The sequence below is a fragment of the Lupinus angustifolius genome, chromosome LG02, assembly GCF_001865875.1.
Source record: "Lupinus angustifolius cultivar Tanjil chromosome LG02, LupAngTanjil_v1.0, whole genome shotgun sequence".
In the NCBI taxonomy this organism is placed as follows: domain Eukaryota; kingdom Viridiplantae; phylum Streptophyta; class Magnoliopsida; order Fabales; family Fabaceae; genus Lupinus; species Lupinus angustifolius.
Genome location: NC_032010.1, coordinates 9,209,522 through 9,226,208, shown reverse-complemented (window position 1 = coordinate 9,226,208; position 16,687 = coordinate 9,209,522). Strand labels below are relative to the sequence as shown.

General features: G+C 31.8%; 2 protein-coding genes across 2 annotated transcripts; one reads left to right on the top strand and one right to left on the bottom strand.

Moving 5' to 3' along the window:
• Nucleotides 1,896–3,532, top strand: LOC109335344. The gene is made up of 2 exons (XM_019571491.1): nt 1,896–2,093; nt 3,190–3,532. Exons 1-2 carry the CDS (start codon nt 1,934–1,936, stop codon nt 3,279–3,281), a joined length of 252 nt encoding a protein of 83 aa, XP_019427036.1. The 5' UTR covers nt 1,896–1,933; the 3' UTR covers nt 3,282–3,532.
• Nucleotides 4,782–11,365, bottom strand: LOC109335335 (probable protein phosphatase 2C 60). Its single transcript, XM_019571479.1, has 11 exons — nt 11,303–11,365; nt 10,857–10,981; nt 9,639–9,702; nt 8,611–8,719; nt 7,783–7,936; nt 6,940–7,065; nt 6,087–6,210; nt 5,868–5,944; nt 5,590–5,642; nt 5,451–5,505; nt 4,782–5,333 (listed from the first exon to the last, which is right to left on the bottom strand). The coding sequence occupies exons 2-11, from the start codon at nt 10,971–10,973 to the stop codon at nt 5,127–5,129; spliced, it is 1,086 nt and encodes a 361-aa protein (XP_019427024.1). The 5' UTR covers nt 10,974–10,981; nt 11,303–11,365; the 3' UTR covers nt 4,782–5,126.

Here is a 16,687-nt window from a genome sequence, read left to right as displayed (position 1 = left end):
CATAAGTTTTGTTTTGAAGCATTGGATAAAACCCTCACAAATATCATGAGTTTCAAAGACAATGGAAATGTAACTTTCCGCGAAAAGTCATTATTTTTTGTGGTTACTTCAGAAAAATTCTCTCAATCATTTTAAGAGGAAATTATTCAAACTATCACAATAAATGTTTCATATCACTAGGATAAATGCCATATATTAACTTTAACATAGAACATGCGTCTACAAAATAGCATTAACAACACAAATCAATTACAAATTAAACAATTTTTAAAATGTATTAAAGATGAAGGTGATGAAAAATTGCTAGAGCCAAATGATGGTTGTGCATTAATTGAGATACCTGAACATTTTCCGATAACTATTTATGGTGATCCTACACATTCTATAGTTAAAAGTACATATCCAAAATTAGTATATCAGTACTTGAAAGAGGAATTTCTAAAATGTAGAGCTATTTTGAGATCAACAACTGAAATGGAATAAATGATTATGTTCTATCATTGATCAAGGGTAAACATTTGGATCTTAATTTTTTTACATACACATAAATGTTACAACACGACACATTTTTTCAAATGAAATGATGAAAGGGAGTTCTAAGCTTAGATTTTATTGATAGGTCAGAGTGTAATGACAATGAAGTTCTCCAGTGACTGATTTTTGAGTTTTTAAACTCCCTTAGAATGTAAGTGCTACCAAACCAAAAAGTTAAATTGAAGATAGGAACTCCAAGTATGTTATCTAGATCGGGTTGAAGGCTTGTGCAATGGAACAAGAATGATTATAAATAGATTGACACATCATGTCATTGAAGCAAGAATAATAACATGCAAAAATATTGAGAAAATATTTTTGCATTCCACGAATGAGTTTGTCTCTCACTCAATGGTTTTTCAAAGTAACAATGAGTAAATGGTACTTAATCTCCTTTCATTATCATTTCATTTCCACTTTTTGTTGTAAGCTTGTAACATATTACACTTTAATGCAAGCCATTATAATTGATTTCATTAATTTTGATACAAAATTTATTTAATCTATCATATACATTCAAATAAGACATGTAATTATGAATGGTACTTCTCGATTTCAATCATATATTATGTTTCAATTCTAAAATCTCAACAACTTATCAATACTTATCTTTATATACATATGTGTATATTTCATAAATATAAACGCACATAAAAAAAATGCATGTGTATCCAACTAGTTTCATATATTTATACTTTTATACTATTAATAAAGGGAAAACACAAAATAACCACCCATCATGGTGTAATTTGTGTTTTCCTATTTTGCCCTCAATATCTTTTTATTTCTACCAAAAAAATCATATAATATTATTTTCTTATTTAATCTTTATTATCTTCTTATTTTAAAAGTGTATTTAAAAAATTGAATATTATACCAATTGAATAAATTCAACCGTAAATTTAGCGCAAAAAATTATATTTGAATTTATAAAATACAAACTATACATTACAAACGATAGGAAAGCGGATTGACAGGCACGACAGTGCATGTCAACACGCTAGTTTTCTTAGAACCAAAAGTGTTGGAAGTGGTATTTTTTTTTACTTTCTACTAAGTAAAACAAACTCTTATAAGAAAAACGAAAACGAAACTTTAAGGTTATGTATGTGGAGTGAAATATCATAGGAGGAAAATCATATATTAAAATATCATGTGCACTAGATGCACCCAACTTAGCTAAGAAGTCCACACAAGCATTGTCCTAGTTTCACAAGCATTGCCCTAGTTTGATATTCTAATGAATAAGTGTAAATATAAATATTAAGCTATAATATAATTAAATATATGAAATTGTTAGATTGAATAGGCCTTGGTATTCTTCTTAAACCCTAGGCTAATAGTGTCCTGTTATAAGCATTTAGGCGAAGAAAGAGAAGGAAAGGGGAAGAAGAAGAAGATGGTGAACGATAATACAAAAGGAAAGAGCAGTGGCAACGTTGGAGGATTTAGGTCAAAATTGGATCACTATCTACATAGCGGTGAAAAGAAACATGTTTTTGTTGGCATTGTTCTCATTACCGCTGTTTTTTCTGTTCCTTGGTATTTTATGACTAGAGGTGCTCACTATTCTCAATTTCCCTTTTTTTATTACTCATAAATTTCTGAACTTTACCTTCTTAGAAGACATCAATTTCGAATTATGTGATGTTTTTAACCCGATTTATGCAAATTGAAATTAAGTGCAGTTTATTTTGGAATTTCACCCTAAGTGGTTTGGACATGTTCGAAAAAGACTTAGAATTCCCAATAAGGAGAGTAGGTTAATTGTTAGAGGCAAAGAAAAGTTATAGGTGAAACTATTTACAAGGATTCAGAATTTCAATTGTTAGAGGCAAATAAAAGTAGGTGAAACTATTTACAGGGATTCAGAATTTCAGAGGTCAACGGTACCTCTATAAACATGATTTGCAATAAAACATTATAGCAGAGAAGGTGCTGGGTAGCATGGCATATTGGGAAAAAACAAGTGCAGGCTGTACTGCTGTCTTTTCGGGGTCGGCTTTGGTCAAGTTTGGTAAACATGCTGGACCAGGCCTTTGGGTAATTCCAGAATGGTTATATAATATTAAAGTCTTATATGACACATGTCTATTAGTGATGCTTCAAAATCGAAAAAGGAAAAAGTGAACCTCATGTGACCAGTGGCTTGCATTTGATCTGATTAGGACTTGTAGTTTGATGTGTTACTCACATCTAAGTTACCAATGTGAGGAAGGGGAGTTTTAGATAAATTGGAGGCAGATGTTGCACATTGGATGAGTGGACATAGTAGATGACATCATTTTAGATAAAAGCTCCGTTGTTGTTCTTGTAGTTAAAACCTTGATTCTGCTTGTAGCTACAAAATTTCGTGATATATACCATTCATCTGCATTCTATGGCATGACCATAAAGCTGTCCTGGTGAAAATGCATTTAAACTTCTGTTATTTGTTTGGTTTTATTATTTGACATCCAGAGTAAGTTATCTACACTGAAGAATTTTTAATAATCACCACAGTACCTTCAATGGTGTTTTCTTTTGGATTGGTTTCTTTTGATTACCACATTTAGACCATTCAAAAGGGTTTTGTATTTAGATTATTCCTTATATCTCTCCACTTCAGATCCTCCATTTAATTACTTAGTCTATTGTGCCTCTGTTTCCCTGCAGGATCGAAACAACATTCTCATCAAGATTACTTGGAAAAAGCTGATAAAGCAAGGAGCCAAAGACTCTCATCTAGTTCTGCTTCTGCCAAATGAAATATTCTTAAGCATTCTGTTAAAGAGCATAAATTTCCAGTTAAGCTATATTAAAAGGCATTAGTAATGTCTGTTTGATGTCCTTTTTTCTCCTTTAGTTTTTTCTGTGGAATGGAGGTTCATTTTCCATTTTCCTTGTACTATCATTGTGCTGTTTTCTAAACTGGCCCCTTAATTAAAGTCAATGTTCAATAACATGATATAGGGCATTTTCCCTATATGATAAAAATGTTTTGATGAGTTTTCTGTTTTGTGCATTAGTAACTGGATGGGGAGACTTTACTATTTAGGAATGGTGATAATTTTGGTTGCCATGTTTGTAGAACATACTCTACTCTCTAATTATCAATTAAAGAATGTTAAGAATGTAACAAAGACTATAATTTTAGATGTGGAGCTTCTGAAGTTGATTGAGGACAACTCACTTTATGACTTGGAATTAGGTATTTAGGGTATTTTTGCGAATTTGTTTTATACCCTAAAACCAACTATATCAAACAACATATTGAGGGTAATGACGGAAATGAAAGGCTTGAGAACTTCTTATAAATGTATTTTATTGTTCTCAAGTCTTCACCTTCAGTTATTTTTTCTTCAAAAATCAATTTGTAAATAGACCATTGGAAAATATTTGTTCATTGGTTTTCCATAACCTATGTTTTTTGTGTTTTTTGTGTGTAAATGGAGATAACATTCATCCAAAGCTGAAATGCAAAGTATTTGAAGCATAAAAGAAAGCAATTTGTACATGACTTTTCGTTTTTGTGTTCAAAACTGGTGTATTTGCAGTGTTTGTGAAGAGCACTTTTATAACTAGTGACATTGTCATTGGTAGCATATCAATTTTGGGTCTGAAAGGCTAACATAGGAACTAGGAAATTTCTTGCCAATTTAAATGTTTTGAACTAGACACAAATTGCTGAATTATAATTCAATCCACTAACAAGGTGTTAGTCAAGTAATGTAAGACCTTACTAAATTCTCATGTCATCCAAAAGGTTAAAGGTTCGATTCATGAGAGCAACATTTATGGAAGATATAGCTATACCCTGAAAAAGATTAATTTATTATCCATAGGGATAATTAAGAGCTTGTGACATGCATACAGAAATGTCATTCGCCAAAAGATCATACTCAAAAATATAAGAACCAATCCTACACATTATAGCACTCTCTCTAATGCATAACCTAATTGGTCATAACGCATGGATAAAACTCTCGATAGATTTTAAATGAGAAGAGCAAGTGCATCCAATGTTTATTAGATAAAGTGGTGAAGTGAGTTTAAATGTCGACACACTATGACCAATCTAAAGACACCCTTTTCTTTTGTAACGAATAAATAAAAAATTAACAGTAACACAACTCCTTTTCAAATAAGCTTTTTCCATATATATAGCCTACATTTGTTACGGCTTAATGGACAATAATAATGAAGTCACTTCAGATTCTATCAAGATCCTATCACCATTTTCAAAATGTTTTAACTGGAATATAAACCAACATCAATAGAACCAGACAAGAAATTAACGAGTATCATCCACCATATAGAAAATTAATAATAATGTAAGAGTATGGATAATGAACATGACTTCAGATTCCAAAAAGTGATCCATGTAACTGTGTGCCAGTATGTTTGCTGAATCATTGTTTTCCTTTCATAGTCTAAACACACTTATGTACAGAAAGTCAATATCACGTTGGAAAGGTGTACTTCACAAATTTACAATCCCCTATTGAGAATCAACATCCTGAAATCTGGATATAAAACACCCATGAAACCCCTTGTACTCACCGATGCTTCAACATGTAATGAGAATTTGATTTGGTGTGCAATTTCTTTTCTCAGTTTTGTTCAGTTTTCTCTGCACTTTTATCAACTTCAGACGATTCGGCAGATGACTCAGGCTGGTTTGTGACAGGAGCATTGGGATTGGAAGGATTCTTGAACTGAATCAAGATCATGGTCATGTTGTCACATCCCTCACCACCAGCTGTTGGTGCCAAGCACCTGTCAAATACTTTCTCACAAACCGCAGAAAGTTTATCCTCCTGCAATAGTCATATTAATTTTGTATAAATGTTACAACCAGATTTTGCAATTACAACAATCCAAATGCTGTATTCAAATTATTTTTATCTGTAAACTAAACCTAGGTAGAAACTTACTGTCTTTAACTGTCCATGTATAAAATCCACAAGCTGTTGGCTCGACATGCAATCCCTATACAAGTGTTATATAATAGTAAATAAATTAATCGTAGCAAGAGTTGCAAATACAAAAAATGAATGTAACAAAGAAAGCTACCATATCCCATCACAAGCTATTACAAGAAACTCATCATCATCACAAAGCTCAACCTGTTACAAAGAATATATAAATAAAAATTGGAGCAAAAATATAAAGAAAACCATAATGGTTTGAGTGATGTGAGAAGTATAAGAAACTCACGACATTTTTTCACAAAAAAATAACTAATTTATCAGCTTATAATTTAGGAACAATCAGAAGCACCAAAAAGAACAAATTATTTCATAAATATTAACTTGTTTATAGCGTATATAAATACACTGAGCAATACTTACAGAAGTTATGTCTGGATCAGCAGTCACAATCTGCTTTTCAACAGGCAGAAACTTGTTCTGCTTGAATTCCATGTCTCCTGTAATACAAAGAATTTATATTAAAGCCATCTGGATGGATGAAGGGGAAAAACCTCAAGACAGCAACAATTACACTTCAGAATAATAAATTCCCAGATTTTGCTTTAGGTTAAAAATTCACAACAAAGGAATTTCTATTACCAATTGCTCTAGTCAAGTTTATACTTCCATTGACCCTTCCAACTTGGATGAATCCACCAGCTTTCAGAATCCTGTCTTTTTCAGCCTCAAGGTCAGGCTTGTGATCCTTGGACAAATTGTGTGCCTGCGAATAAAACTTCATTATAACGAAGCATACAAAGGTTTCTGACTAGTAGCTGTGCCATGCAGTTAAATGTACAAGTATTGTGCATAATAACAGAGACGGAAGCGACTCTGAACGGATGCAACTAGATGTCAAAATTATTGTGACATAAATATAATGAACTGTTGTTAAATTATGTGAATATCCCCATTATTCTTCAAAACTACAAAAATAAAACACGGTACATTAGAGTGTAAGTTAGCTATCTCAGAAGGTAGCAACAGACAAAGTCTGACTAGTAGCTGTGCCATGCAGTTAAATGTACAAGTATTGTGCATAATAACAGAGACGGAAGCGACTCTGAACGGATGCAACTAGATGTCAAAATTATTGTGACATAAATATAATGAACTGTTGTTAAATTATGTGAATATCCCCATTATTCTTCAAAACTACAAAAATAAAACACGGTACATTAGAGTGTAAGTTAGCTATCTCAGAAGGTAGCAACAGACAAAGTCTTCCCCTGTAGGTGTTGTCCACAATCCACATGAATTGAACGGAACCACTGTATTCTATCAAAAACGAAATCCCTATCTCAAAATACAAAATGACAAAAACTTTACTCTGAATTAGAACCATATAAGTTTATCACCATCACCCACACACTCATTAGTGTACCCTATATTGCATGCCTGATAATTAAAATATAAATAAAAACTTCAAGAGGAGGTGGAGTTATGGAAGTACCTGGCCCTTCCGTGACAATACACATCTAGAATCACCAGCATTTGCAACAACAAGTTTATTTCCTTGAATGACAGCCACACAAGCTGTGCTTCCACAGTTTGGTCCACTGAAATCAGAATGGGGTCCCTGATTTGAAGCATAAGTGCATGACGCTTCCTCATTAGATCTTATAATTTTTAGGTTTAATCAATTTAATCAGAAAGGACTTCTATGAATTGTCACATACATGATGCAATCATCCAAAAACTGAATTTTGAGGCATACGACTCTATCAAAGTGAACACGCATCATATGCAAGAGGTAGACAATTCAGGAAATACATCAAACAAAGCTGAGATATTTAAATTCTAACACCATTATTCAAGAAAAATTATTCCACATAAATAGACAAACAAAGTAGGGCCAAAAGGTTTTAGAAAGTCCTAATTGGCAAATGCTGTTTAATTTGTAAGCAGTTCTAGCAAAGACATTTCTACAAATAACTCATCAGTTCAACATCATGAGAAATGGTCACCAGCATTTTTTTAAGAAAAAAATTACAGACGAGTATAGTTAAATCAAACATAGAATAGTTTTTTCTTTTTTTAGATTTTATTTTGTTAGGACAAATTAGATCAGAAAAAGTTTACAAAACTCATGGTACATTCACGATGATGGTTCATAGCCTTTTTATATATGTGAAATATTTGAGGAAACTTTTAGAGCATTTAATAAAGTTACTATATGCTTAAATTCCATTCATAGAAACCTTTCCAGCATGCATGTAGAATAGAACAAACAAATATGTTAGAAAAACAAGCACATGAGGTGCAAGAAAAACAAAATGTATTCCGTATTCGTTACCTCCTCAAAAGCCCAATCATCGACACGGTCATTGGCTTCACCACCCTTGGGAGACCATATAAAACCCTCCAGCATACCAGACAACTTTTCCATTTTATCTCCCAAGACTGCTAATTCTCTCCACCCCCTTTGTCCGAGCATCATCTCATCCATTCTGCCCCAATATGAAGGAAAATATATAAAAAGGAACATAATTTTGACAGAAATATTTCTTCCTAAACACCATATCCCCCTTGTCTATTATTTGGCATAAAAATTTCTCGTTTGTAAAGCCACAGATACACAATTGATTTTTAACAATGAAGAATAAAAATTCAAGAAAAAAACAAATGTTATCATTCTAAAAAAATAACTCGATGACACTTGTAATAAGAATAAAGGTCTTCACACTCCCGACGTTTCATTTTAAAACTCCTTAACTTAGGAATACATTTATTATATTATTATCTTTAGACATACTGTTTTCGTAAAAATAAGATAAGATACAAAAAACATAAAGAGATAGGAGAATTTTTAAAACTTCTAAAAATTCACGAGAAAACGGGATAACAGAAAGAAGAAAAAATGTGTTTTAAAACTATTTCTAGCTGCCCATAACTTCTTAACTTCCAACTATTTTTCTATCATGAAGAGACGGATACCAAATCTTCCCTGGGGTATATAAATATAAATTACATAGAGAAGGTAAATCATTTGGTGGAACAGTTGAACATGAAGTATCAGCCTAGGTAGAATTAACGACTTCTACAGATAAATGACACCTGCTCTATTGTCTCACCCCAAGGCTTTTAATGGCATCCAGTAACACCAATGAAAATTCTAAATTACCTGAGGAAAGATTTCTGTAAAGATGAGCCAAGATCTCCTGCTATGTAAGCTTCATGCTTGAGCACTTGCTGGTGCAGATACTTGGCACAGAACTTTGAAACTGCTTTGCCTGCAAATTAATGAGACCATTTTGCAGATTATAAAATTAGAAGTTAGCAGATAAGTATGCTATATATGTCAGCCCTGTGACCATACTTTTCAAATGATTTAAAATGTATAAACATCTCCAAGTCCTCATTAAGCTATAACCAAGAGTAATTGAACCTGACATGGTCTATTATGGATGAAGAGATGAAGTATGCCCCAAAAAAATTGTTCTCAGTTTTTATTTTTCTATTTTCTCTTTAACATGGCAAGAAAAACAAAATTCTGAAATCACAAACAAAAAATCTGTGGGGGGACAGCATTCCAGGTGTAAAGTAGATTGGAAAGGCAACTCTATCCAAACTCAAATCTGACCTCACATGAATCAAGAAAAAATGGGCCAAAAATGTAAGGCTGCAGTAATATTGCTTGTTAAGAAGAATATGAGAAAGGCAGAAAATGACCAAATTTTAAAGCAGTATCTTATATCCTATGACAAATTTGAAAGAATTATAACTAGTATATTACTGTAAGCCTGTAATTCGCATTATAAGTGATATGTGGATAAGAGAAAACAAAAATCAGATGAGATCATACAAAATTAAATGAACTCCAAATCAGTAACAGAGAAGTGATATACATTAAGCAGTAAAAGCCACCCATGCTAAGGTGGATTGCGATGGAGAACTCAAAATGGAAGCACCAAGCTTCAAACAGTATTAAACATTTGAAATCATTCCTTCAAATTGCTCAGCTTTCTAAGTAATGAAATCGATTTCCTTATAATTAGTTTGCAGAACAAGTTTAACGGTAAGAAACTGGTCCAAATAAAGTTAAATCCTAATAAAAATTAACAAAATATAATTTCCTTGCTGCCTTCGAAAATGAGCATGGGCATACATAATAAAAAGAAATGTTAGGAAATGTGAAGAGCTAATACTAACCTCCATGGCCATCATAAACACCAAAGAAAGAGGTGGACTCATCCAAATATGGATGAGCTGCATGCTGGCAAGCAAAATAGAAGAATTAAAAATTTGTTTACACTGTTAAATAAATTGTAAGATAATAGCAGGCTACTGAAGTACAAAAGAATAAAGGTAGATCACATATTTATATCACATATATATATATAGCCATTACTTCCCAAAGACAAGGAACTACTCATGAGTATAGGTATACAAGAGAGGGGAAATTTATCTCTCTGAAACTTCGAAAAATTATTAGTTGTATGAGCATGTTTACATCAATAGCTGAATGAAATATGTTTAGAAAAATTACGAATAAGTAATATCTTTCTTCAATTCATCCCTTCATCATAGCAGAGTCATGGCAAAAAATAGCAATCTGTACGCTTAGTTAAACATAAGATACTAGTCCTTTTACAACTTTCCAAGTCAACAGTGCATATAACAAAATTCACTTATCAGTCACAATTATGGCAATAAATTAGCTTATCAGTTCATATTGTTCAACATGTAAATCTAGCATAGGATTCTCCTTACACTAGGTTGTCTGATTGTGTTAGTAATAAATCCACACTACTTTTCTACAATAATTGCACTGGCATAAAACCAAATGCCAGCCCAATGCACTGATATGACACCAGACATGAATACAACAATATGACACCGAGAAGTGACAACTTTCTAAAATTATAGAACAATGACACACGAGTGTGGTACAATATCTAAAATTAGTATAAAATTAACGTAAAACCAAAAATCATGAATTAAAAGAGAGAGAGGAATCAGCATGAGTCATCATAAGAAAAATAAACAATGTGATATTCCCCTCTATGTTGGTATAGAAGTTTAACGAGTAAAAATAAAATTGTAGAATACAGCTTATCCGACCGTGTTACATGTGCACGACTGACACGCGCACAACTTTAAAGTGTCATTGCTTCAGATTCCAAGACATTCAGCATCATCAAACAGTAAGTAACATACAAAACAAGTAACTGTCATTCCATGAAATACAATTGATCGAAAAGAAATCACTAACATCCCATGTTTCTTCTATCTATACCGGTGCTAAAATTAGAAAATAAAATATGAGTAAATATAGTAAACCACAAATAAGAGCGTAATAACAAAGTAAGCAATAAACAAACAAGTAAGTGCATTCCATGAAATGAATGAAAAGAAGAGAGTAATTACAGCATCCTCCATGGAAGCACGCCAACCCTGCATGGAAGAGAGACCAAATCGAAGTTTGTTATTCTCACCATCTTCAGAAGCCTTCTCTGTTTTCGGAGTGCTAAGGTATATCCCCATAGCTCAAACTGCAACCACACAAAAAATGTTCAACAATGAATCGCAAGAATAAAACAGGATCATGAAGCCAAATCAATGAAACAATCGTAAAATTGAATTTGGAACAATAAATAATTAACAATAAAAGTCAAATTTAACCCTATATGTTAGAATGCGATGAGATCCATAAAATAAAATGCATTGGAATATGAAAAAGAGTAAGGATGCGTGAAAATCGAAAATGCATAGAAATGAATCGAGAATGGAATGGAAGAAATGATAGGAAGGAAAATAAGAGAAATAGGAAAGAATGAAAAAGAGAAGAGGAATTAGGGTTTGTGGAGTAGTACTGAATTGGTTGAATGAAGAAAGAGAGAGAGAGATGAGATATGAATATGATGATGTGATAATAAGAAGAAGAAAATGAAGAAGAAGAAGAAAGGGAAATGAAATTGAATGATTGGATTCATTCCGTTTATTATATATTTCAGTGTAGGAAACTTCCTTTTTCTGTTAAACAAACACCTGCCACGTCTACAATATTTGTATTTTATCTACTAAATGAAGTATTATTCATTATTAATATGAAGATTTCTAACATTTATTATATTATTTGTCTTTTATTTTTATTATATTTATTTTAGAGTCAGTAATGCAATTATATTCTTATAGTGTCAGTATATATATTTTCTTGTCTTATTTATTTATCTCATCTTCACCAGAGGTATTGTTATATATGTATTTTTTTCATACCAATAATATAATACAATAATCATTTTGGTCTCTTAAATCATTCTACTAATTTTTTTCTAAATATAATTATCAACTAAAATATTTGTTAAAAAATACACCATACTTTCTATTTTGTATAATATTCTCACTATATTTTTATTGGAAAATGTGATATTCACAACCACATCTATAGGTATTTCTGGTGAAGGTGATCTTATGTCAAAGCCTACATGGCATGCTGCAAGAAGAATGCACAATGCATTGTTAAGAATGGATAATGAATATTTCGAGGTCAGCTCTTTGATTATTTGGAGTTGTAACCTTAAGGCTACTGTTAGGGGAGTACATACTTTCAAGTGCTCAAAATCTTAGGATAGATGATGTGAAAATTACTTCTTAATATATCGTTTTCATTGAAGTCTGTCAGATTAAATAGAGGTTATTTTTGACATATGATTAAATGATATCTTTTGACTCATGATAATTAGAAATAAATTGGACTTTGGTTATGAAACTATATTAAAATTTCATCTAAAATCAATTGACAATCAAAAGAGTAGTCAATCATATGTTTAAATCATTTTCAGAACAACGAGATAATGATGTGAGACTCACCTCACAACATATAAGATTGCATGGGTTGTTTTTCATAATTCTAAGCTCAACAAATGATGGGACCTTATCTATTGTAATTACTCTTAAGCATGATATATAAAAGTGTTTCGATTTGTTATATTGTGATTTGGCGAATTCTAACTTGCGAACTACAAGTTAGTCTGATTCCATTAAACTTGTCTGTTTTATTGTGATTGGAGTGTAAAATTTATATAAGTGAATATAATTAAAAATGTAAAGGACAAATGATGAAGGATCTTCCTCCTTTTATTATGTCATCTTTTCTCACCTTTTGGGTCAATTTTTTGTAAGACTCACTTTTGGAAGCACTTTGTATCTCGCACCACCATCCCATCAATATTACCTTACCTTGTATTAAGGCACTATTGTTATGTTATAGTTCTTTTATCTACATAAGATTAATGAAAGTCTATTTTTCCTAATATTCATTTTATTTGTAATTTGGTTCACTAAATTGTCCTTTTCCTAACTTAGTTAACGATATACTTTAATGCAATTAGCAAGTTTATAAGAACAATAAACCTCTATTTAATAAAGCTAACAATTTGTTTATTGTATAACCACTAAGCAATATTAGTTCATCATTATTAGATTCCTTAATAATTTGTTCCGTATGGCTGCATTTCCAATCCTCACAAATACTATGTCATATTAAAATACATGTTAATCAATGATTGCTACACACACTAAAGGAATGTCATGAACACACAAAAAAATTGAGAAAATACTACACTACTGTCAACACATGGTTTAAAACATAATTTCACTTCCTTCTTATACTAGAAAATATTCATTCTTCCCACTCATTAAAAAAAACACTACAACTACCAACATTATTTAGACAACTCTGCATATTGTAGTCTTAAGTATCAGTTTGATCATACATTTTACAATAATTTTTGGGTACTTTAACAGATTAATCACCTTAAATAGGTGAAATTGTACTTATATGTAATTAAAACTAGTTTGATTAGCTAAATATCACTTATATAGTGTTTTGCAGGTTTAACCCAGAAGAAAGATAAAAAAATTCTAAGTTTCTAGACAAATTTCGGCCAAGTCCAAGACCAAGATCACACTTAGAGGACAAGACAACATCTGATAGTTGCACTTAGCGCCGAAGCCATGCCCAACGGAAGAAGAGTCATGCTTAGCACAAATCATACGTTGAGCATCTAAATTAAAAGAATTTGAAGCTAACTCGTTGCCTAGATTGCGCTTAGCGCGCTCAATTACGTTGAGCGCAATGGGTGGTGCGCCTAGTGGCAAAAGCCACACCCAATGCACATTGGTGTGTCCCAGTGTCCCGCCTAGCCAGCTGGAATCCATGCTCAGCACACAAACGATGCACTGAGTGTAGGAGCCATCACTAGAAATATATTTAAAAACTTCCAGCCTGAGACAAAGATATACACTCTTACCTTTTCGAATTGTAATCTTTATTTTGCTATGTTTTAGAGAGCTTAGCTCACTAAGCTCATAGAAACTAAGTGTAAGCATCTTAGGTGTTAATCTATGCTCTATTGTTAGTGATTCTAAAGCCCCAGGAGCTTTGTATTATCCTTATCCTAACTTTCATTGTGTAGAAATGAGAAGCTAAGTACTTCATGTTAGAAATTCATAATTTGTAAGTAAGGTATGCATCATATATTTAATACAATTATAGCAGCTATTGATTTTGGGTCACAAAATAAATGATCTAATTTCTGATAACTCATATGACTTCCAAAACTGGTAAGAAATATTAGTTTAATGAGTGGATACTCATACAGTTGACCTATAAATGATAATAAAAACTCTATAAGTTAACGTGTAAGGAAAAGTTATAGTCCCCAAGATATCAAATCACAAATCACAAATAGTTTTCATCTTTCTTATCAGATAGAGTTCCAAAATGAATTCAAGATTAGGTTGAGGAAGGTTATCATACCAAAACTCTCTCAAAAAGTATACAAAATGAGTATATCTGAGAACATATATTCATGTATGACGCTGTATCCTTGTTTTATATTATGTGTGAGAATCATGAGATTCAAGATCCTAGGATTAGTATTTCGCCAATTATCAAGAAATTCTAACAAGTGATACAAGAGCATAGGTTCTAAATTTTATGATTCTCCATTAAATGTGTTTTTCCCCAATTTTTTTATGAACCCTAATTTTAAATTTGAGGATTTTATAATACCGTTTTAAATTTGAATTGATTATTTCTACTGCATCTTAATGTTTTTGAATTCATTGTATTTGCACCATTATTATTTTTGGGGCATCATTTTTTCTTCTGCAGCAATGATTAATTGAACCATTTTATGTTACTTTTATTAAAGAAACATTAACATAAAATATTATAGTTTGAACTTTCCAATATCTGATGTGCGATATCATGAAGCTATGAAGGATTGTTGTATACTTGTATATGTGAAAAGTGGTTTGGAAACTTTTCTGAAAAAAGAATATATTTGCTGATAATGATTTTCATTGGATTATCAGATTGTGCATATACATATATGAAATTTTACAGATTGAAATTACTTATTCTGTTGTTCTATTGTTCTGCACTAATATTTCTTTCTAGTTTCAGTGTACATATGTAGATGTATCTATTTAGTCTAGACTTAGTTGATAATGATTTATATTTGTATTTATTTCTTCGATCCGAATCCACTTTACATTTAATAACAGATCCAGTCAATCTTTATGTGTAGTATGATTTGGAAAGATATTGTAGATTCATATTTGTTGATTATTAAAGTGATCAAATCTTAAGGTTTTACTTTCAAATTGTAATTTTTTAATAGACTCATATCATTCCCTTTGTCTGGTAATTATTTTTAATTAGTTGATCAAATATGTTGTCAAAGTAATCTCTATTGTAGAGATTGATTAAAATTACACATGAGTATGAGATTATTTATGTGAATAGTGTTCTGGCCCACATAAAGACATAATTTGACTAAATAATAACATACATGTGATAATAAATATGTAACAATTATAAAGATTTTTCATGTGAATAATAGTCGCTTCAAAGAAAATCTATCATTTGACAGAACTAATTGTTAATATTTGATTATTATATTTAGAGTATCACTTACAAATTAATTTATCTGTCCAAAAACTAGAAATTGATATTGTGTTAGGTATCTTGTGATGCCTATTATGTGAATGTCTTGTTTTATATTTACATGATTTGTTTGTTTAAATGACTACAACACTTCAAAGTTTGTTGCATTGGTTGGTGATCAGTTGCATTATTAAGGAGTTGACATAGTTGAAACGTTGTTTCGTTTGAACAGTTTACCCTGCCATATTTTGTCATGTATAAAATGGTAACATCTTTTTAATGAAATGTTCAAAAGGACCATCATTTGAATTCGAAAAGCAGATCCTTGTGGTGGAAATGATGCAATGCTACCAATAGGCTATAATGGATATATGTATTTATATGTGAATATAAATAATATATATATTGGATTAAGTGTTGAAACAAACTCAACTAAATGATTTTTTCTTTTGGACCATAAAATTGTTTGACATTTTAAGTGAACATATTAAACAAAAAGCCGTCCAAGTGACACCTCTTCTGTAAGTTGTTCATAATAAATGTCAAACGTTAGTGCTTATATGTATCCATGCAAGTATTAATCGGGTCAAATGAAGATTGTTATTTGACCGGATTATATACACACATGTGATGGTAAACATGTGATAATTATATGGTTGTAGATGTGAATGATAAATCTGTCTACATAATGATTTATTCTTTGACATGCATTATGATCAATATTTGGCTATTACAAATAAGAGTAATATTGGTGATTGATATGAAATATCAAACCAATTGCATGTTTGCATTTTATCTGCATAGTGATCATCCCAAAGGAAAATTATTGTTTGGCCCAAATTACAAACATACTTGTAGCAATAAATATGTGATAATCATATAATTTTCCATGTAAATTGTTGGGTTTATTCAAGTGTGAAGTCCCACATTGGATATGTGGGGAGGAATGAAAGAGTTTATAAGAAGGAAAGAGCCATGTAACTAATGCCTTAAGGTTTTGGTTCACGACGTGGTGTCTCACTTGTGACTCTTCACTCTTCCCATACCCATGTAACAATGGAGTTCCCTGGTGGTTGGAGGCTCCCCGGTCGCAGTCTGGTCCAACAAGTGGTATCAGAGCCGATGGTTCGGCTAGGACATGATGGACTCAAGGGGGAGCGAACCGGAAAGTGTGTGGTACCCACACTTGAGGGGGAGATTGTTGGGTTTATTCAAGTGTGAAGTCCCACATTGGATATGCGGGGAGGAATGAAAGAGTTTATAAGAAGGAAAGACCCATGTAACTAATGCCTTAAGGTTTTGG